At 38.0% G+C, this 23094-nt stretch overlaps 1 protein-coding gene across 1 annotated transcript; it reads right to left on the bottom strand.

The window, feature by feature from the left end:
• Positions 1–11429: 11429 nt before the first annotated feature.
• On the bottom strand, positions 11430–12488 carry LOC117013789 (olfactory receptor 1G1). The gene has a single exon (XM_033091250.1). The coding sequence runs from the start codon at positions 12387–12389 to the stop codon at positions 11439–11441; it is 951 nt and encodes a 316-aa protein (XP_032947141.1). The 5' UTR covers positions 12390–12488; the 3' UTR covers positions 11430–11438.
• Positions 12489–23094: the final 10606 nt, after the last annotated feature.

Below are 23094 nucleotides of genomic sequence, written 5' to 3'. Positions count from 1 at the left end.
ATGATTCTCTTCGTATACAATTAGAAAGTATAGAACAGGGTTGTGTGCCCATATTTTTTTGGGGGATGGGGCAAGCAGGTAATCTAAATGAGTGTAAAGTGTGCCAGATTTAAGAAAAATCAACTGTGGAAATTTGATCAAAGATATTTTATTAAAATATGGACTATGCCTGTATTGTAATTCAAAAAATATGCTTCTGAAGATGATGTTTTAACTTTGACGTTGAATAAATTCTAATTGAAAATAGAAATACTTAGTCATTAAATACATTTTTGTATTTTGTTACTCCTTTGATTTGGGACTGGAAGTCTGGCACTGTTTCTTTTGACAAGATATCAGTGTGAAGTCCTTTGTTTTTTCTTGAATTGTAGAGTAGAGAATTCAGGCTTGAGTCATATATATATATATATATATGTGTATATATATATATGTATATATATATATATACACACAGTAACCCCAGTCTTGCCTTTATCTGAGATATGGCTCGACGTCCCACTCAGACAGAAGCAGCCTCAACCCACCTGTGTCTGCAAGGAATGACCCAAGATGTCCACGTGGAGACTCATTTGTGGCTATTCCCTTTGGACTATCTAGATGGAGATGAGAAGAGTGAGAGAATGTATTATTATGGCCTTCACATGCAAAGAGGCTATGGATTGTCCAGGTCAGGAGTTAGACTATAAAAGAGAGATAGAAAGATGAGCCAGGCTATCTCCTAGAAGACAAGTGTTGTAGGGGGTAGGGGTGGGGAGTGATTTCCCCATCACAGAAGGCATTCAAACAGGCTGTATGAAATAACAGGATGAGTGATCGTTTCAGAGCTGATTCAAGCATTCAGTGGAGATAGGTGTTGCTTAATTTCTCTTTTAATATTAAGATTCCAAATTAAAGAGTAAACATGTGATGATCCTTTGGTATTTGAGTTAAAATGAGAGTAATCTTTAGGACATGCTCTAGAGACTTTTTTGTATGTACAGCTTCCCACATCTGGTTTTGTTACTCATATAGTACTCCCATGGTGCTACACCATGAATGGGCTCATTTATTTCTCACAGTACTTAAGTGAGACTTTGAGATAAAGAGGCATCTTAGAAAAGCAAAGAGTTTCAGTGAGAAAGGGGAACTGATAGGCTCACTCCAGAGACCACTTCGAAACCCTCAAATTGACTTGATGATGAAAAAGAGCAACATGGTGACTCCCTGGGTGACCCCAACCCTGAGCACAGTCCACCACCACCACCTCTCTTTCTGTCGTGCAGACAAAGGTCATCCACCTCCTTCAACCACATCAGAAATGACTTCTTTCCACAGCCTGTGTCATCAACAATCACTTGTGATGTTTTAAAACAAAAAGCTCATTTTCTGGCCCTTCTACTTGAAATACTGATTGTTCTTAAAAGAACCAAGTTCTTTTCGAATTCACCTGGTGATTCTGACTGTACACTTTGGGAAACATTGCTCTGAGTAAGAGTCAGTGGGTTCTGAACACTTGTGTGGTCAGTTGGTCTTAGAGACACAAAGCTTTCTACAGTGTGGCTGGGCGGAGAGGGGAGAGAGTGTGTGTGTATGTGTGTGGGGGGAGAGGTCTGGAAGAAAGCTCCACTCTCAGCATCAGAAAACTTCCTTTTCAGACCTCCTGTGTTGCTGTCTAGCTATCCTATCTTGAGGAGGTCACACAACTTCTTTGAGCCTCCTTATCTCACCCATAAAGCCTTTCTTGAAGTTTGAGAATCACACGCAGCAGAGTGTGTGACAGCACTTTGAAAACTATAGAATGCTTAAAAAGATTGAAGGGATTGTTACTTTTCTTTAAATATTAAGGAATTAGAGTATATGAAGATTTTCAAAGTATGTGAGTATGTTTGTGGAAGAGAGAGCAAATGGAGAAGAAAGAAGATAAGAAAGGAAGGAGGGGAAAAAGGGAGAGGGAGAGGGAGAGGGAGGGAGAGGGAGAGAGAGAGAGAGAGAGAGAGAGAGAGAGAGAGAGAGAGAGAGAGAGAGGATGTCTGAGATGCCCAGACTTTATCTACCATTCCGTGCTGGTCTCAAAGTTGCTTAGTTCTGTTGCTTCCACTTTCCTTCCGTACAAGATGAAAACTTGTCAGGACATAAAGAACAGTAAATCATTGCTTCTGAATAGGATTTGGTGAGTCAACCTATTGGCTGGGGTTGGGACGGAGGGGAATTGGTGCCTGGATCTTCAGTGCCTGCATACAAGGAGAAGAATGTAAGGCTGTGGACACTCTGATGGTCCTGGGGAACCCCTTGAAACCAAGTTCATGAAGAAAGAGGCTGAACTGCAGCCACATCAGGCCTGTTTATCAGTTTTGGAGAAGTTTTGGGGAGGCAATCCCAAGAGAGCTCGTTGAGATACACCTGGATAATTGGTCCAATGTGAGTAACTATAAGCAAAAGTCTTGGGAAATGAGTTTTGTTTATATGGAGTAAACCAATTCCACATTGGTCAGCAACCTAAAAGATGCCCTAGGAGTTACTCTTACTAATTATAATTAAAGAAGGCATCACACACATGTTGCAGCCTGGCTCTGAGTCATCAGAGGACAGGAAAAACCTCAAGCACTAAATTTGGGTTAGGATGATCCCAGATTGCTAGTGAACCTGAGTACAAAGTAAAATAAATTGAAAAAACATCAAATTTGGAGAAAAATAATGTCATCTTAGACCTCCAATCATTTCCCTCAATTTTTTTAAACACAACGTTTGGCACAAAACAGACTTGCAAGGAAATAGGATGCTGAAAGAAAGAACCAACAGATGAAAGCATAAAAGGACTCTAGAGAATGTATTAGGTTGGTGCAAAAGTAATTGCGGTTTAAAAGTTTAAAAATTGCAAAAACCGCAATTACTTGTGCACTCACCTAATAATCAGACATAGACTGATAAATAATGATGCTTACAATATTTTTGGTTATAGAGCCAAGCCTGAAAATTTTGGCAGAAATTATTATAAACTGAACAAACGTGAGTAGCCAGCAGTCAAATAAAAAACATATTACCAGCGCTGCAGAAATCCTCTCATGTTCTCTTCTAGACACTGTTCCTGCAAGAGCAATCACTCCCCTGACTCCTAATAGCAGCAATTAGTTTTACTCATTTTTGTTCCTATTTAAATGGAAATTTACCTTTTTCACTTTTTTTGTCTGCTTTTTTCATGCACTGTTATATATATGAGGTTCATCTATATTGTTATATGTGGTTGTGGATTGTTCATTTTCATTGCTGTGTAGTGTTCCATTGTGCATTCTACCACTCATGGACATGTCTATTTTCCATTTTTTGAATGTTATGAGTAGTGCAGCTACACATTCCTCTCGGGCAACTATATGTAGGAGCGGAATGTTTAGATGATAGAGCAGGTCTATGTCTAGTTTTAGTAGATTGTGCTAAACAATTTTCCCTAATAGTTTTTAATGTATATACATACATAATTATATATATAATTACATAATTATGTATATATATAATTACACAATTATATATAGTTCTTACCTATTTATCCAATCTCTAGCATTATAAAAAAGTTCTAGTTGCCCCACAATCTTACTGTGATTTTGTATTTTTCTATCCTTTTCATTTGAGCTTTTTACTGGGTACGTAGTATATCTTATTGTGGTTTTAATTTCCATTTGCACGATGACTAATGAACTAACCACCTCCATAAGGATATCCTCTTGTGTAATATAGCATTAAGTCTTTTGCCCATTTTTCTATTGGGCTGTCTGTCTTTCATGTTGACTTGTAGGAGTTCTTTGTGTATTCTGGTTATGAGTCCTATGTCAGATGTATATATAAATATCTTCTCCAACTTTGTGGGTTGACTTTCATTCAATTAATAGTACTTATTGATAAACAGGACATTTAAATTTTAATATAGTCCAATTTATTAATTGTCATTTTATAATTAGTGCTTTTAAAATCTTGTTTAATAATCTTTGCTAAATCGTTGCCAATGTTCTCCTGTATTTTCCTCTAAAGCATATATTGTTTTACCATTCACATTTCGATCTGCTATCGATCTAGAATTGATTTTTGTATCAGGTGAGGGAGAGATCAAGATACATTTTTCTCCACAGATGTGCATATCCAACTGATTCAGTCCCATTTATTGAAAATATCATTCTTTTTCTATCGCATTTACATGTAAATCTTTATCATTAGTCAGGTGACTGTATACTTGTACGTCAGTCTGTTTCTGGACTCTGTTCCATTTGCCTGTTTGTCCTTGCCTCAATACTCTGCTCATTAATTACTGTATCTTCTGCTAGGATTAACATATGGTTTAAATCCTATTCTCATCTTCAGTATTTCTTTGGCTAGTCTTGGCTCTGAATTTCCCATATAAATTTTAGAGTAAGCTTGCCAATTGTATCAAAAACATCTGCTGGGATTTTGATTTGTACTGTATTGAAACTAGATAAATTTGGGGGAGAATGGACATCTTTGCAATACTGAGTCTTCTAAATCATGAATTTGGTGTATTTCTACATTTATTTTATTAATTTATTTCAGAAACATTGTGTAGTCTTCAGTAGAGTTCTTCCCCATCTTTTGCTAGATTTATTATTATGTATTTGATGCTTTTAGAGTGCTATGAAATTGGTGACATTTTAAAGATTTTGTTTTATACTAGTTTACTACTTGTATGCGGTAATACAATTCATTTTTGCATATTGATTTTGTATCTGGTGATCTTGCTAGGGACACCAATAATTCCATTGGTTTGTAGACTTTTGTATTCTTTATGTTTACACTCAGGTTTGTGAATACTGATATTTTTTTCTTTCTTTGCAGTCCTTATGTCTTTTATTTCTTTTTCTTGTCTTACAGCACTAACTCGGTCTTTCAGTACAATGTTGAATAAATGTGATAAATGACGCTTGCTTCATCACTGATCTTGACGAAAGCTGCAAATATTTCACCATTGTAAATGTTTGCTTTGAATCAGGGGTCAACAGATTACACTTTATGAGTAAAATCTACATGCCACTTTTTTTTTTTTTAAATTTATTTTTAATTTATTGAGGTGACAATTGTTAGTATAATTACATAGATTTCAGGTGTGCAATTCTGTATCACATCATCCATAAGTCACACTGTGTGTTCACCACCCAGAGTCAGCTCCCCTTCCATCACCATACATTTGATCCCCCTCACCCTCATCCCCCCCACCCCAACCCCCTTACGCTCTGGTAACCACCAAATTACGTTCCCCAGATTAATTTTCAAACCCCGTGGCCATCCTGTGGTCACCGACTGCCCTCCAATCCCCTCACTCTCCCCCCCACCCCCCACCCCTCCCGCCCATCTAGCAACCCTCAGTTTTTCCTCATTGTCTCCCAAACTGTTTCCGATTAGTTCATTCACTTATTCTTTTCTTTAGAATCCGCAAATAAGTGAGATCATATGGTACTTATCTTTCTCTGTCTGACTTATTTCACTTAACATAATGTTCTCTAGCATGCCACTTGTTTTTGTAAATAAATTTTATTGGAATACAACCTGGTCCACTCATTTACACATTGTCTATGATTGCTTCTATGCTACAGTGAAAGAATTATGCAATTATTTATTTGCATGTGAACTTTTTTCTTTTTTTATTGTGTTAAAAAACACATAACATAACTTTTACCATCTTAACCATTTTTAAGTGTACAGTTCAGTGGTATAAATCCATTCACATTGTTGTGCAGCCATCACTACAATCCATTCCCATACCTCTTTTCCTCTTGTAAATCTGAAGCTCTATACCTATCCCCCATTTTTCCCCTCCCCCAAGCCCCTGGCAACTATCATTATACTTTTTATCTTTATGACTTTTTGGACTCTAAGTACCTTATACAAGTGGAATCATGCAGCGTTTGTCTTTTTGTGACTGGCTTATTTCACCTAGCCTGATGTCCTCCATTGTTCACTTAGCATAATGTCCTCCAACAAGGTTCATCCATGTTGTAGCATATTGCAGAAGGTACTTCATTGTAAAGGCTGTATAATATTCCATTGTATGAATATACCACATTTTAATCATCCATTCATTGGTTGATTTGACACTTGGGTTGCTTCGATGTTTTAGCTGTTGTGCATAATGCTATGAACATGGGTATATACATATTGCTTTGAGATCCTGCTTTCATTTCTTTTGGGTATATACCCAGAAGTGGAATTGCTGTGTCATATGGTAATTCTATTTTTAATTTTTTGAGAAATCTTTATTCTGTTTTCCACAGTAGTAGCTCTACCTTTTAAATTCCCACCAACAGTGCACAGGGTTCCAATTTCTCTGAATCGTCGCCAACACTTTTTTTCTGTTTTTTTGATAGTAACCATCCTAATGGGTGTGAAGTGGTGTCTCACTGCAGTTTCTATTTGCATGTCCCTAATGATTAGTGATGTTGAGCATCTTTTCATGTGCTTGTTGGCCATTTGTATATCTTCTTTGTAGAAATGGTTTTTTGCCCATTTTTGAATCAGATTGTATATTTTGTGTTGTGAAGTTTTAGGGTTCTCTATATATTCTGGATATTAATTCCTTATCAGTTATATGATTTGAAAATATCCTCTCCCATTCTTTTCTTTATCTTTTTGTATCTACTGTAGGTTTTTTCTTTTTGGTTACTATGAGGCTTGCATAAAATTTCTTATAGATATAATGTCTCTTGTAAGCTGACAAAAACATAACTTCAACCATATGCAAAGACTACACGTTTACTCCCTTGCCACACTTTGTTATTGATGTCATAATTTACTTCTTTTAAAATTAAAAAATTTTATAATTATAGTTATTCTTAATACTTTTGTCCTTTAATTTTTTATATTATGGTTAAATGTGATTTTTGTATCACCATTACAGCATGACATTGTTTGGTGTTAATTTATATATTTAATTTTAACTGTGAGATTTATACTTTATATACTGTTGGAGTGATGTTAGCATCCTTATTTTTAACTTGAAGAATTTCCTTTAGCACTTCTTGAAAGGCAGGTCTAGTGGTGATGAACTTCCTTTGTTTTCATTTGCCTGGGAAAGACTTTATTGTTCTTTCCTTTTTGAAGGAAAGTTGTGCAAGGGATAATGTTCTTGGTTGACATTATTTTTCCTTTCAGCACCTTAAATGTATAATATTACTCTTTCCTGGTCTGCGTGGTGTCTTCTGAGAAATCAACCGATTGTGTTATGGGGATCCTTTGTATGTGATGGATTACTTTTTTCTTGATGCTTTCAAAATTATCTCATTGTCTTTTGGCAATATTATTACAATGTGTCTTTGTGTAGATCTCTTTAGGTTCAACCTATTGGGATATTTGGGCTTCATAAATCTGGAAGTCCATTTTCCTTTCCAGATTTGGGAAGTTTTCAGCCATTATTTCTTTAAGTACAGTCATGCATCAGTTAATGATGGGAGCATGTTCTAAGAAATGAGTCATTAAGCAATTTTATTTGTTTGGACATCATAGACTGCACTTGCACAAACCTAGATAGTATAGCACCTAGACCATATATATATATATTCATATTCTATTGCTCCTAGGCTACAAACCTGTACAGCATGTTACTGTGCTGAATACTGAAGGCAATTGAACACAATGAGAAGTGCTTGTGTATCTAAACATATTAAACACAGAAAAAGTACAATAAAGATATGGTATAAAAGATAAAAAATGGTAGGCCTGTATAGGGCACTTACAACAAATGGAGCTTCCAGCACTAGAAGTTGCTCTGGGTGAGTCAGTGAGTGAGTGAGTGGTGGGTGAATGTGAAGGCGTAGGACATGACTGTACATTACTATAGACTTTATAAACTCTACACTAAATTTATAAAAAATATTTTTTAGCTCTGCTATAATTTTATGGGACCACCATCATACGAGGTCTGACAATTAAGCTCAAAAACTCGCCACCATGCGCTTACATTGGCAGCACTGTACAAACAGCTCAGGAATGTGTCATAACCTTGGTATATCGGTGTCTCACAGCTGTGTTTGTGTTGACATGTGGTGGTGTCTTGCTGAGTGGCGTTCATTATTGTTGTTGCGTGTTTTTGTGTGCCATTGTGAGAATGTCTGGAGCTGGAATTAGAGCATGGAATAAACATTACAATTCTTGTTAAACTTGGCAAGAGTAGAAGTGAAATCACGGACATGTTAGTCCAAGTTTATGGGGATAATGCTATAAAGAAAACAGCAGTGTACACATGGATTAAACGTTTTTCTGAGGGAAGAGAATGTGTCACTGATGAAGAGAGGACAGGGTGGCCAGTAATGAGCAGAAATGATGAAAACATTGCAAAAATTCATCAAATTTTGTGTCAAAATCATCGGCTGACTATGAGAAGCATAGCAGACCAAGTAAACAGTTAGGAAAACCTTAATTGAAAATCTTGGTATGAGAACGTTGTGTGCAAAATGGTCCTGAAGGAGCTCACTGATGAACAAAAGCAAAGGAGAGTTGAATTTTGCCAAGACCTTTTTGAGAGGCAAGACGTTATTTTGGGCTGTGTTATCACTGGTGATGAACATGGGTGTACCAATACAACCCTGAAACAAAGCATCAAAGTGTACAATGGAAGTCAGCCAATTCTCCACGACCAAAAAAGTTCCTTCAGTCCAAATCAAGAGTCAAAACGATGTTGCTAACCTTTTTTGATATCAGAGGGATTATTCATTAGGAATTTGTACCAGCTGGACAAAGTTGGTACCAAGTTTATTATTAATATTTGGAAGTGCTGAAAAGGCTGCATGAAAAAGTTAGATGACCTGAACTTTTCGCCAACAATTCATGGCTCTTGCATCACGACAATGCACCAGCTCACATGGCACTGTTTATGAGGGATATTTTAGCCAGCAGACAAATAACTGTATTGGAACAATCTCCCTACTCACCTGATCTGGCCCCCAATGACTTCTTTTTTTGCCTGAAGATAAAGCAAATATTGAAAGGAAGACATTTTGATGACATTTAGGACATCAAGGGTAATATGACGACAGCTCTGTTGGCCATTCCAGAAAAAGAGTTCCAAAATTGCTTTGAAGGGTTGACTAGGCACTGGCATCAGTGCATATAGCTTCCCAAGGGGAGTACTTTGAAGGTGATATTCAGCAATGAGGTATGTAGCACTTTTTCTAGGATGAGTTCATGAACTTAAATCAAACAAATGTCTCTTTTTAAATGCTCTGATGAATAAGTAGCAATAGTATAGAAAATTTGTTATAACCCTAGATAATAGGAATAATTTTTAGTTTTTAATGCTCATGGAAAAATTATCACCCTTATCAATAATTATATTGGGTTATTGTATATTTATTAAGTAAATATAATAAAATGCTAGTAGATTTGTTGCTAGTAAAATGAATAACAATAATGAAACAGTATTGATGCAACCCTGGGGAAACAGTTACATTTTGATGACTATTTGGCAGATAACTATTTGGCAGTATAGAACATGAGCATTAAAACTATCCATAAGTACAGGTGATGTCATTATTTTTAAGAATGTAGGCTAGTAGAATAAATCACATGAAAAAGTAGTGCTTATCATAATGTTGTTTTTGTAATATTTAAAAATTTGGATTAATCCTTAAACAGCACAGTAGGGCAATCTTTGACAAAACTATGGTGAGGGTGTATTGGCACACCTTAAAAAGTACAATTATGACAATTGTGTAAACTGTCTCGTTACAGGGGCATTCATATACAAAATGTAAATATTAAAGAGTAACATAATTTAAGATAAAAGGTAGAACTAAAAATATTGGTGAATATTAATTTAAACAGTGAAAATGGCATGTCTGTTAATTAAAAGGGAATATGGGATGATGCAGACCTGTGTATTATAAGTTTAAGTAAATTTTTACTTTAAATTTAAGTAGTTTGTAAGCATAGTTTCAAAGATAGACTGAAATCTTCCCAGCATATGAATCCTGGTAAGTGGATGATCCTATATAAAACCCCACAATATCATCCAAAAGAATGATTTAAGCACAAGCTCCCTTTTAGTTTCACAGGGCAAGATATAGGCAATTCCTTCTCGAGAGTGAATTGACATTATCTGCTGCTGCTCAGCTTTAATTTTAACAATGACCAGCACCATAATAGCTAACATTTATTGAAAATGTACTGTATACTAGGAATTAACTCTTTGCATGTTTACATGCATGTCTAATTTATCACAAACAATGCTTTACATACATTACCATATTAAAACTTCCTGACAACACAATGAGGTAGGTTATACTCATTTTGAAAGTAATTTCCCAGGGTCACACAGCTTATAAGTGGCAAAGTCAGGGTTGGAACTTGCTTCAGTTTAACTCTAGAGCCACTGCTGTCTACCAATTTGCTGCACTACTTTTTATTGTAAGGTAAACAGGGAACAGGTGATCTGGCTATCAACAAGTGACTTCCACTGGCGAGATATTATCTTCAGTCATCACAACCTGTGTCACTGCAGCAGGCAACCAGACACTTAAAGGGAAACAGACAAGAATGGAAAATAGTACCCAGTAATAGTTTTTATTTTCTTATAGAACTTAATTGATTATGGTGTACCTTATTGTACATGATCGTATATTTGCCCCAACTTTTACTGACTTGTCTTTCCAACAACTTTTACTGAGTCAGCTTTTTGGTAACCATCAACGATAATCAATGTATTATGAAGATGTTGGCCTGAGTTGATCTTGGGAGAAATACAGGACAGTGGGCTAACTGTGGACCATATAAGTTATGAACGGGTGATGGTGGACCTGAATGCTAAGATGAATAATTTGAACTTTATTCTGCAGGCAGTATAAAGCCACTGGAGATTTTTTATAGGGTGGCAGTCAGGGTAATATAACCGTATTCTATGAAGATTAATCTGATTGTGGTGTGAAGAATAGATTGAATGGGGAGAGACTGGGGACCAGAGAACTTCTAGAAGGGCATGTCAATCATTCAGGTAAGAGATGATGAACTGTCCATAAAAATCATTCTTTCCTGGCCCCTAACTTTATGATTGCAATTATGCCAGTGTTGTGTGGCACATATTAATGATGTCAGGCGTTATGCCAAGTGGTAAGCATTGGGGCTGTGAAGATGAAACTGACGTGGAAGGAGTTTCCCTAAAGGTGAAAATGATGTTTTCACATGAAATTTAAGATGTGAGGGAGAATGGGGGTCTTAGATATTTGGTAAACTATTGCAGTAGGTCTAAAAGTCTTTAGTAACTAAAGACTCCATCAACTCCTTTGCAGTCCCAGTTTTTGTTCTTTCAGCATAGGGCCTTCACAGACATGGGGCGTCCCCACCGAGGCATGAATATTTCAAGTTCACATCACAGGTCCTGGAAGTGAGGTCTCCACTTTCTCTCCCTCTCTCCCTCTTCACCATTTAATTGTGGGGAGTGCCATTGGGTGGAGACCCTTATGTTGGATGTGAAGTCAGTACCACTGAGCAGAATGAATTTTCCTAACCCAAATTAGTTTCCTCAGGGAAGACTTGATGTCTTTGTTCCTCAAACTGTAGATAAAGGGATTCAGCATTGGAGTTACCACTGTGTACATCACTGATGCCACTGTGCCTTTCTGTGCCGAGCGGGTGGAGGGGGGACTGAAATAAACACAAAAGGATGTCCCAAAGAATAGGGAGACCACGGAGAGATGAGAGCTGCAGGTAGAAAAGGCTTTCCGCTTGCCCTGAGCTGAGGGGATCTTCAGGATTGTTGAGAAAATATACGCGTAAGAGATAATCAGACAAAGCACACAAACCAGGCCTGCGAGACCCCCGATGGTGAAGATTACTAGCTCATTGATGAAGGGGTCTGTGCAGGACAGACTCAGGAGGGGGTTGATGTCACAGAAGAAGTGGGGGATCTCATGGTCTGCACAGAAGGACAGTCTATTCATCAAGAGTGTGTGCAGGAGGGAATGGAGGGCGTTCACCGTCCAAGAAGCAGACACTAGGAGACCACAGAGCCCCGGGCTCATGACCATGATGTAATGGAGTGGGTGGCATATGGCCACATAGCGGTCATAGGCCATGACAGCTAAGACGAATGCCTCCAGCATCACAAACAGCATGAAAAAATACAGCTGTGATAGGCACCCTGCGTAGGAGATGGCCTGATTCTGGATCCATATGTTTGCCAGCATCTTGGGGACTGTGGTGGACACAAAGCAGGCATCAGCGAGGGAGAGGTTGGCCAGGAAGAAGTACATAGGAGTGTGGAGTTGCGCATCGGTGACGATAGCCAGAATGATGAGGAGGTTGCCGGCTACGGTGATCAGGTACATGGACAGGAACAGCCCGAAGAGAACCTCCTGCTGTTCTGGCTGCTCAGAGAGCCCCAGGAGGAAAAATTCTGAGATGCTGGTCAGGTTTTCCCATCCCATTTGTCTGTGAGCAGCAGGTCGGGTTAATTGAATGAAGCTGATAAGCCCTGGATTGTGAACTCTGAAAATTATGCAGTATTCCAACGTCGATCTTCTAGTATGAGGTGGAATCTATAGGAAATCTCCAATATTTAACTGCTTGGGACCTATAAAAATGGCAGTTTCATATAGTTTAACTGAATATTTGCAAATAACTGCTTGGTACCATGGGAAACCAAAGGTTTGTTTGGAATGGGAGAGAGGTGTTTTTTTGTTTGCTTTTTTTTCTTTTTTTTTTTTTTTTTAGTTTCAGGTGTACAAAACAATGTAGTGGACACAAAGTGATAACTTCCCTCCCCCAATCTACTACCTCTCTGAGATCGTATACAGCTGTTACAATCCATTGACTCTATTCCCTATGCTGTACTCCACATCCCGTGAATATACACATATATATGGCCAAAAAATGTATACACATTTTAAGAAAGCAAAACACTGTATTAAAATTTTAATATTCAATATATACCGATAACAAAAGATGAATACAAGTCACATTTGACTTCTGCAATTACAAGAGGTGCTTAAAGTGGTTACCATCAGCATAATTTTAATAGCTTTGAGGTAATGGAGTGCTTGCCATAGGAATACGTAGTTAACATTATGGTTATAGAGGCATAAAGATGTTAAACAAAACAGATACACTCTTCCTAAGTGAAATTCTGGGTATGGAATAGTGTTTCAGCTGAGGAATTAACCCAAAGAATCAGTTTTCTCCTGTGCTACTTTTTTCCCTCCGAGGTTAAACAGGTCCTACAAATCTGTCAGCCCCAACTGCACCACTGAAATTACTACTCACCAGACAATAGTGGCATCTGTGTGTTATTCTCTTACTGACCGTGAGTATCTCTCACCAAACTACCTTCTTCTTGGATGTAGATACCCCAGCTCATGCTGCACGCTGCTACTCTCTCATTAAAAAACCCAACAAAGGAAAAAAAAATAGGAAGCCCAGAAACAGTGCATCGTATATATATCAGATTTTGGTCTGCAAAGGTGATGTTGCCCATTGGTAGGAAAGGGAAGACGGATGTAATCAATGGTGCAGGGACGAGTTGGTTAAGTCTTTGGGGGAAAATTAACTTAGAGTCACACCTCACAGTGTTTACTGAATAAATTTCAGGTTGCTAAGGCATTATATCTACAGATAGAGCTATAAAGCAACTGCAAGAAAATATTGCACAATAACAATTTGATCTCAGGACAAGGGTAGCACTTCTAACTAAAAGGAACGGAAGCAACGATGAAGGAAAAAAATTGGTTTAATCAAATGAAATTAAAAACTTCTCCCTTTAAAAAAAAAACAAACAAAAAAACACTTCTCCCTTTAAAGGAAAAGATCACACACAAAGTAAAAAGGCAAGCAAAAAGTTGGAAGCTCTTTTAACATACATTATAGAAAGAATTAACATTCTTAAAAGAGTAATAAATAATTTTAATTAATAAGTAAAGGACATGCCCCCAATAGAAAAATGAATAAGTAATCACTAAGCCTTAAATCACATCCAGCATGGGTAGAACTGGATCTAGTCTCAATCATTTAATTCCAAGACTTGTGCTCTCCACGCTCCACATGGTCTCTCCATAAATCACCATACTTTGTCTGCCAGCAGCTGAAATCCCCAAGGTTGCCCACTTGTGTGCAATTGGCCAAAATGTGATCATAATGATGGTGGCTCCTCCACTTTCTCCCAAGAGTTCCTACACTACTCAGGGCTGTGTTTATTAGACATTGTATACCCCATACCCCAAAGACCTAGCTCTAGGTGTAGTGTGGGGCTCAGTGCGTATTTGTACATGGCTGCTTTAGTACATCTTTCCTAACGTTTCTTCTGAGTACAGTCATGTCTGTGGTTCCTGGGCCTCAACAGCCATTGCTTTTTCCACTGCCCAGAGCTGACTGTCACCTCTCCTTCACTCAGAGCAGGAGGTCTCTCATTGACTTATGGCAGATCAAAAAGGCCCCAGAATTTTGTCTCTTGACCATTTCTGACTCAGCAGACACAGAACCCTCAGCCCTAGTTACCCACCGCTTTCCCTTTTAGCTCCCTGAGTTACAGACCAGAGACCTTACTTCCTCTTTTCTTTTCCCATTTGCTACTGTTTAGTACCAATGTTTAGGCTATCTTTTGCCATGTGAATACCTAGTACTTTATTGAAACATAAAACTCATTCAGTGTGTTGTCCTTTTCATATGGGGACAGTGGACATTTTTCCAGGCTTATTATGAACTATAACTCCTACAACTCAAAACAAATTTGTTCTTATATTTTATATTAGCTATGTGCTGTTTAGCACATACATTTTCTGTGGTTGATGATAATTTTCAGTGAACTTAACTTGGATGCTTTCTGCACTCAGGTTCAAGTTGAAAACAGAAATGAAATTTAGAGAACCCGTGTGTTCCACTGATGAGGAACAAGCATCCAGAGGAAAGAAGTAAAAGTAATAAGGTTAAAAACAGGGAATAAGGTGGTGGTGGTGTGGGGGGAATGGGACTGAGTGGTCAGGACATGTTTCAAACTCCTATTCCCATATTCATTCCAGATATAAACATTTTAACCCCATCTCTCCAGATAATATATATACTTTGTTGACTAGTATGTTTGTTGAAAATCTCTGGAAGAATAAACAGGAAACCAATAACAGTGATTACTTGTTAGAGGTATGGGAATTGGGTGGATGAGGCACAGGAGAGGGAAGGAGATTTTTATGTTTACCTTTTAGTACATTTTTTTTAAGTCTCATTGGTGTTTTTCCTTTTAAAGTATAGTTGGTAGACAACCTTATAATGATTACATTAGTTTCAGGTGTACAATATAGTGAGACATTTAAGCCGAGTGAATGTACTACTTATTGAAAAATAAATTAAGGAAAACATTTCCCCAAACAAAACCATGGGCTCATAAAATGTATAAAATGAAAGACAATGCAGAATAATGCAGCTTCTCTCTTCTGGAGATTCCATAAATAGCAGAGAAATTTGGGGCCTTTAATGCCTTAATGCAGTGTGGGGTCATGAGTGTACACGTTCGTGTATTTGTGTGTGTGTGGGTGTGTGAGTGTGTATGTGTCTCCTAAAGAGGCTGGAGGTTGAATGAAAGGGATCATCTCATAGACCTATTTGAAGAGAAGTCACTGTTGATTCCTGTTCTCTGTTCTCCTTATAGCACACTCATATGACTCTCGTTGTCTGTAAGATTTTAAAGACCTGGGTCTCTGCCTCTTTAGCCACTAAAACAGCCCAGTATCATCAATGTTGTTACAGGACTATCTGTGAAAGATGTGCTCCCAACTGACCACAGAGTGAGATGGGCAGAGGCGAAAGAGGGAGAAAAATGAAGCAAAATGGAGTCATGTATCCTCCATCCTACTACTTACCCTGTTGTTCTTACCAGTTGCCGAGGGTGCTACTGGCAGGCTTCTGTCTGCTTCACATGCTTCTCTCCCACTGGATGGCCAGAAGAAGGTGACAGGAACTTCTTTTAAAGGCACCAAAAGGAAATTTGCTTCCTGCTCTGGATATATCGAATAATAATTTTTGTCATCACTGTGTCTGCTCAGTTTCCCCTTTTTGCCTTACAGTATTAGAGAACTTATTTTTGTCCATTCTGAGAAAAAGGGACAAGAGAACCAGGTTAAGAGTAGGCTCATGCCAGCATATGTCATCCTGGGAAGCTGCATTCACAGCACACATAGAGCCTAATGACAGACACACAGTGTCCCTTCTCTATTTATTTTAGAATTTGCTGCTAGTGTCTGCCCCTTTTACTTGTTCATAGAACCCAGGAGAAATACATTCTTGTCATTTCATCAGCACCCTTAGAATTAAGGTTCTGCTATTCTTAGCTGTCGGTTGGACCAGCCTCAAGATCTGTTAAATTGAAGATAATTAATTCTGTGAAGTACCCAAAACCCAAGAGGATAGAGAATCCAGGGCTGTGTCCCTGCTGTGAGCTGGTCCAAGAGAGGCTAAGGCATTAGGGACCTGTCTATGACATCTCTGTGGTCCTAGCAGGATCCTAGCATTGCATTCACTAGAAAAGTAACAAAGCAAGCTTTGGTTGTTTCATTTAGTCTTGTGATTTTCCCCCTGGAACTTTTCAGGGGGTTGTAAACAGTGGCCTTCAGCATCATGAAAAAAGACCAGATGAGGTGAACCACTTTCGGACTCAGAGAGTACTTTACCATCTTGTCGTCTAGACATGAAAATCCTAGTTCAGGTTAGTGCAGGTTAGCCCCACTTGCGCTATATATGCCTTCTTTGAGCTGGGGAGATCCAGGGTAAGAAGCTGGGCATTAATTATCATGGCAGGTGCAACCTGAACCCTACCCTTGTAGATGTTGTATGAGCAGATCTATGGGGCAGGTGAAAGCTGAAATGACAATCAGCAAATGGAATCTCTTCTTTCTCCTGTAGAAATGGTCTCATAATAGCACCTCTTCCCCAAGTTTATCTAATCAAGGACACAGAGAATAAAGAAGCATAGCATATGGGAGACCTGGGAGTATGGCTTATTTTGGGGGGTCTCTTTGGGACAATGGCCAATTTCTTGTGTGTTCTAGAACTGCTGGCCTGATATAACCTTAAATCAGTAGTCCAATGATTTAAATATACAATTTCATTTTATTGAACACAATAACAACCACATAATTCCATACTAAAAATAATATATATAATAATATATTATTAATATATAATTAATATATATATAATTTAATTTCTTTTCTACTGTGAGCAAAAGGAAAAGAGTGAATTAATCCTATAAGAAGAACATGTAACACAGCTTGGAACATTGGTATTTGATACTCACAATCCATTGATCAAAGTGGAATGGCAACTGGCACAGCTGAATGGACCGTAATTGGGAAGACAGCAATGAAGGTGTTGGAGCTCAAAAAATATCTGTAATGAGTTCTTCTTCCTATACCACTTCCTCTTTTCTTAGAATCTAGAGAGGCAGAACATAAAGAGAGCCCATACCTAACCCATGTTTCCTCAATTTGACCAGATTAGCATCTCCAAAGCCCCCCTTTATCTTTTGTTCCTCAGTCCTCTACCTAGAGATGTATAGCATCTTGCAAGTTATCTAAAGATTGAAGTCAGATAGTCTGGGACTGAATTCCAGCTGTGTGAACCTGCACAAGTTTCATAAGTTCTTTAAGCCCCAGTTTCCTCATCTTAATGAGCCCTGAACCAATCGTGCATGTAACAGATTCGAGCTAAGGATAATAGAATTGAACTGAGAATTGAACTGTTGCCCAAGAGGAAGAGTTTTTTGTTTGATTTCAGCCACGTTATGTGCCTGCTGAAACAAACAAGTAAACAAACAAACCCTGACATTTTGGAAAAGTATTATATAACCCAAAGTCTGCATAATATAATATTCACAATGTCCAGGAATCAATAAAATTACTGGACATATGAAGAAACTGGAAAACAAGAGCCATTCTCATGAGAAAAGACGTTCAGTGGAGACCAACCATGAGATAATTTAGATGTTAGAATTGTCAAATAAAGCTTTTAATGCAACTATTATAACTGTACTCCGTGAAGTAAAGAAAAATATGCAATCAATGAAAAAAATTATAGGAAATCTCAGTAGAAAAATTAAAACTATAGAAAGAACCAAATAGAAAGTCTAGAACTGAAAATTACAATTATGTGAAATACAAATACTCTGACTAGCCTTAATTACACAATTGAGATGGCAGAGGGAGTAGGAGAACTTGAAGATAAATAAATCTCTATAATCTGAAGCCAGAGGGAAAAATTATTGAACACAAATTAACAGAACCTTAGGAACAAGTGTGACAGTGTCTAAAAGTTTAATATATTTGTAATTACAGTCTAGGAAGCAGAGAATGGAGGTAATTAGGAAGAAAAATTATGACCAACATTTCCCCAAATATATAGAAGACATAAACCTACAGATTCAAGAAGATCAGTGAAACTGAAATAGGATAAATTCAAAGAAAAGTACACATAGGCACATTTTAGTCAAACTGCTGATAAAGATAAAGAGAATATTCTGAAAGCAGCCAGAGAAAATGACACTTTATATATAGAAGAACAATGATTTAAATTACTGTGTAGTCTCAGAAGAAATAAAGGAGGCAAGAAGACAGGAGAAAATATCTTTAAGTGCTAACAAACAAACAAAACCCAAACCATCAACCCAGAATCTATATCCAGTGAAAATACTTTTCAAGAATGAAAATAATTTTGAGATAAAAGAAAACTAAGAGAATTATTTGCCAAAAGAACAAAACAATAAGAAATACTTAAAGAAAATGCTTCAGGCTTAAGGGAAGTAATATCCTATAAAAATTTGGATTTTTAAGAAGAAATGAGGAGTGTTATAAATAGTAAATGTCTAGGCAAATATAAAAGTCGATGTTTTCTTATTAATTTCTTTAAAATACGTATGATTATTTAAAGAAAAACTATAACATTGATTTGGCCACTTGTAATGTATGTAGATGTCATATATATGACAACTATAGCAAAAGGCTGGTGGAAGAATAAATGGAACTACATAAATGCAAGAATTCTGCATTTTCTATGAAGTGGTATGGCATTAAGTGCAAATGGACTGCAAAAAGTTAAGATGTATGTTGAAATCCCCAGTAACAAATGAAAAACAAGTCAAAGAGGAATAACTAAGAAGGCAACAAATAAATTAAACAGGAATTATAAAAAAATATCAAATACAGTAGCCTCCCTCTGCCATCTGAAGTTTCACTTTCTGCAGTTTCAGTTACCCGTGGTCAACTTGGTCTAAATACATTAAATGGAAAATTCCAGAAATAAACAATTCATACGTTTTAAATTGTGTACCATTCTGAGCAGCGTGATGAAATCCCATACTGTGGTGACTTATAGGATGGAGATGGGTGAGGAGGCAGAGCAAGAAGTGTCAAGGATGATGCCTAAAGTCCAGGAGTAATTTTATTGGTTACTCTGGAAGACCATCATTTTCCCCACTATTTATAATATTTATTTAAACTTATTATTATATAATATTTCAAATATATGAGTATAAAAATAAAAAGATACAATGAAACTCCTTTCTTATTTATATTTTATACAGTGTATATATACATTTTAACATACATGTTTTATATTGTGTAATTCATATATTATAGTTCAATTGCATGCCCACTCCAAATTACTGTGACAATACACTCTGCTATGTGCTTTGGCTGATAAAAAAAAAGGAGACAAACATAGCTTGATATCAATTCTAGATTGTACTTGTTTTACTTCCCCAACTGGAATCCTCATTCTGCATCACGGCCTCCTTTCTTAAAATTTAGTCATTTCACAAGAGTCTCAGGCTTTAGTCTCATATTCTTAGATGACTTCATCCATTTCATAACTTTATTTATCAACTCCACTCTGATCCACGCTCTGTTAATTTTATTCTAAAGTTTCATATCTCTCATTCTACTATTTATTTGGATACTTCCTTGAAAACATGCCCCAAAAGGAACTAATTTTTTTTAAATTCCACTCTTGTTCACTATTTTCATTACAGACATCATTTTTCTTTTAGTGGCTCAGCCTCAAAACCTAGAGGACACCTGCTTGCTTGCTACTTTCATACTAATTACCACGTTCTATTGTTTCTTTTTCCACATTACCTTGGCATCTAGGTCTTTATATATTCACTGTTTTTCAGATTGTTCTAAATTCTTTAGAGCTCTTTAGATTCTTTAGAGTTTCCTAATGAACCTCCTGGTCTCACCACTCTTCCCTGCTCCCTTTCTTCTCTCTCTCTGTTGAATCTTAATTCAACACAAACTCTCATCATTGCTTCACACAGAGCTGTTTATCTATCTATCTATCTATCTATCTATCTATCTATCTATCTATCTATCTATCTATCTATCTATCTATCACTAGTCTATCATCTATCTAGATAATATTGTAAATACCCCTAGACCTACCATGCAACCTCAAGGTTAGGTCTTTAATAATAACTTAACATCTAACTACATTGTAACCCCAGTTGCATTCTCCTGACTCTCCGCTCTGGAATTTCTTCTCATCCTGAATTCTATGCTCATTTTCTCCTTGCTTTTGTGTTTAATGCATTTTTATTACATATATATCTGTTCCCAGAAAGTTTATCTTTTGGTTTCTTTAGCTGTTTATAACCTTATAAAAGGGTATCAATAATAATCTTTTGGGATTTACATTTTAAAATATTACTATTATGTAACTAAGATTCAGTCACATGTAGTATCTCTGTGGGCCATTGAGAAAAAGAGAGATTTCTCTACTGGCTGGAGTGACGGGCCAATTACCAAGGACATTTTGTTCCTGCTACACAATGGGATGGGGTCAGGAGGACCATGTGTAGAACGGCATCTGGCATGCCTCTTATACTTCCATATCCAATAACAGAGATTATTAGCAGCTACAGCAAGCCCCCCCCCCCCCCCCGAGGGGAGTACTATGGAGGACTCACACCCTCCAGGAATGAAAGCTTGTGTCACCTCAGCAGGTGAAGACCAAGTGGCAGCAGCTCCTCTCAGAGATCTGAGCGTTAGATATGTGATCATACCTCTTCTGAGCTCCTAGGTCCTGGTAACACCATATTTCCCTTTTGTGATGAGGGCAAGTAACTTCTTCTTGCAGTTTATAATTCTGGGGTACGTTGATATTGTCTTTTTTCTCCTTTAGTCTCTTTTAGGACACACCTATATATCTACCTCCCTGTATTAAGTCGTCTCGGTTTAAAAATACCAGATGTGATTTCTGTTTCCTGAATGGAGCCTTACTGTCCTGAACTGAGCTCCCAGATATAAACACTTTTCTAGACTTAGTCCATCCCTGGGCATTGGTATATGAAGTAATTTAAATTATAGTGTCAAAATTATTCCGGGACAGCATGTTTGACAGAATCAGAGAGAGATGGCTGAGACCATGATTTGATATATAGGTGTAATGATTTTTATTTGCATTTAAAGGCATAAACATATCGATTCTTATTATTATTGTAGGAAATACAGTAGGGGAGGCCAACTTCTCTTGTTTAAATGTAAACAGAGAATAATGTCAGATTGATAGAACAGTTAATTGGTTTGGAAATCTTCTAAGAGTTTACATCCTCAGCTTTTTTATACTATCCTTTGGCACTTAATATTTCACTATGGGAAATAATTTAGATATCTCATATCATTTGGCTTTCTTGAGTTGATCCATAACAAGAAAATTAACCTTGTTGCATTCCATATTTAAACATAATGTTGCAGGATTCATTTATTAATTTAATAAAAATTTATTAAGTAGTTACTTTATGTCAGCACTGCCTGAGTGCTGAAGATAAAGCAGTGAACAAAACAGATTCCCAATCTTTACATGCTCATGAGGAGAGATAGAATAAATGTATGTAATGTTTTCATTGGCCAACTTTGAAAATTCCATAAATGAGGTACATCTTTTTTTGTTTGTTTGTTTGTTTTTTAGGGTTTTCTTTTTTTATTTGTTCTCCACAGTTGCTTGTTCTCCACAGTTGCTTTTCTGAAGAACGACTGAAAAAAAACCTACTTCATTTACAGTTCCCATAACCCAGGTGACTCACGCGGGGACACCCCGGGGCGCGGCGCAGGAGTTTCTCGGGGTGGGGGGTGCCACAGTCCGGAGCAGTCCGGACCGCACCGGGCGGCGCCACTCTGCCGCTGGATCGCTGCGCCGCTGCGAGCCGGCCCGCGACATTGCAGGTCCGGTGACCTGCCGAGTGGAAAGTCCCTGGGTTTCGGACATCCCCGGCTGGCCTGGCCGCGGCGGTAACACAGGGAGAAAAGAGAACTGGCAGTGTCCAGCCTTCGCGGCGGGCCAAGTGCTAAGTGCTCAGAGCCCGCGGGGGCGGAGCGGCGAGAGAGGCCGCGGGAGACCTGCGGCGGCGGCGGCAGCGGGCGCGCTCCCCACCCCCGGCCGGCCCAGCCCGCCAGCGAGTCCGGAGCCCGGGCGTCCATGGGGCACCGCTTCCACCAGGCTCCGACCCCGATCACAACCACTGCCTGCGGCGTTCGCCTGTGCTGACCTGGTACTTGGGACTTCGAGAGAGGATCGGGCGGCGGGGAGAGGTAACCGCTGCATCCCTGTGCAGTCTGCCCGGGGCTCCTCGGGGCACGGGCTGCGGATGCGCTTTTGGCAGTGACTTGCGGGCTGGACCCGTCGACTTGGCATTGGTTTTGCAGCGGTCCTGGAGGGCAGTTTGTTGGCCGTTTATGCTCATTGTGTAGGTTTTGAAATGCTGGGAGTTGAGGTTGCCGCACCAGATGTTAAGGTGACCGCCCTGGATTCCTCCAGCCCGAGGTACCTTCATTTTTTCCATGATCTGGTCATTCATTCACACAGATTTATATGCATTTGTAATCAAATCCTTTTTGCTTAAAAAGAAGATAATTGGCATAGTTCTCATCCTAGGTATTTTAGAGACCCAAATTGCATCAAAAGATGAATTATGTCATCTTCCAACATTCATGGACAAATTCTTGGCAATATGAATTATCTGTATAAGATAATAATTTTGTATTTATTTTTACTGGCAGTTAAAAATAGTAGATAACAAAACAACTTGCACACTGTTCTAAGATACATTCAATCAGCCTCTTCAAAATGTTATGCTGTTTGGAAATATGATATTTAAGGACA

This window comes from Rhinolophus ferrumequinum, chromosome 21 (assembly GCF_004115265.2).
Source record: "Rhinolophus ferrumequinum isolate MPI-CBG mRhiFer1 chromosome 21, mRhiFer1_v1.p, whole genome shotgun sequence".
NCBI classification, from domain to species: domain Eukaryota; kingdom Metazoa; phylum Chordata; class Mammalia; order Chiroptera; family Rhinolophidae; genus Rhinolophus; species Rhinolophus ferrumequinum.
This window is presented reverse-complemented; position numbering and strand designations above follow the sequence as displayed.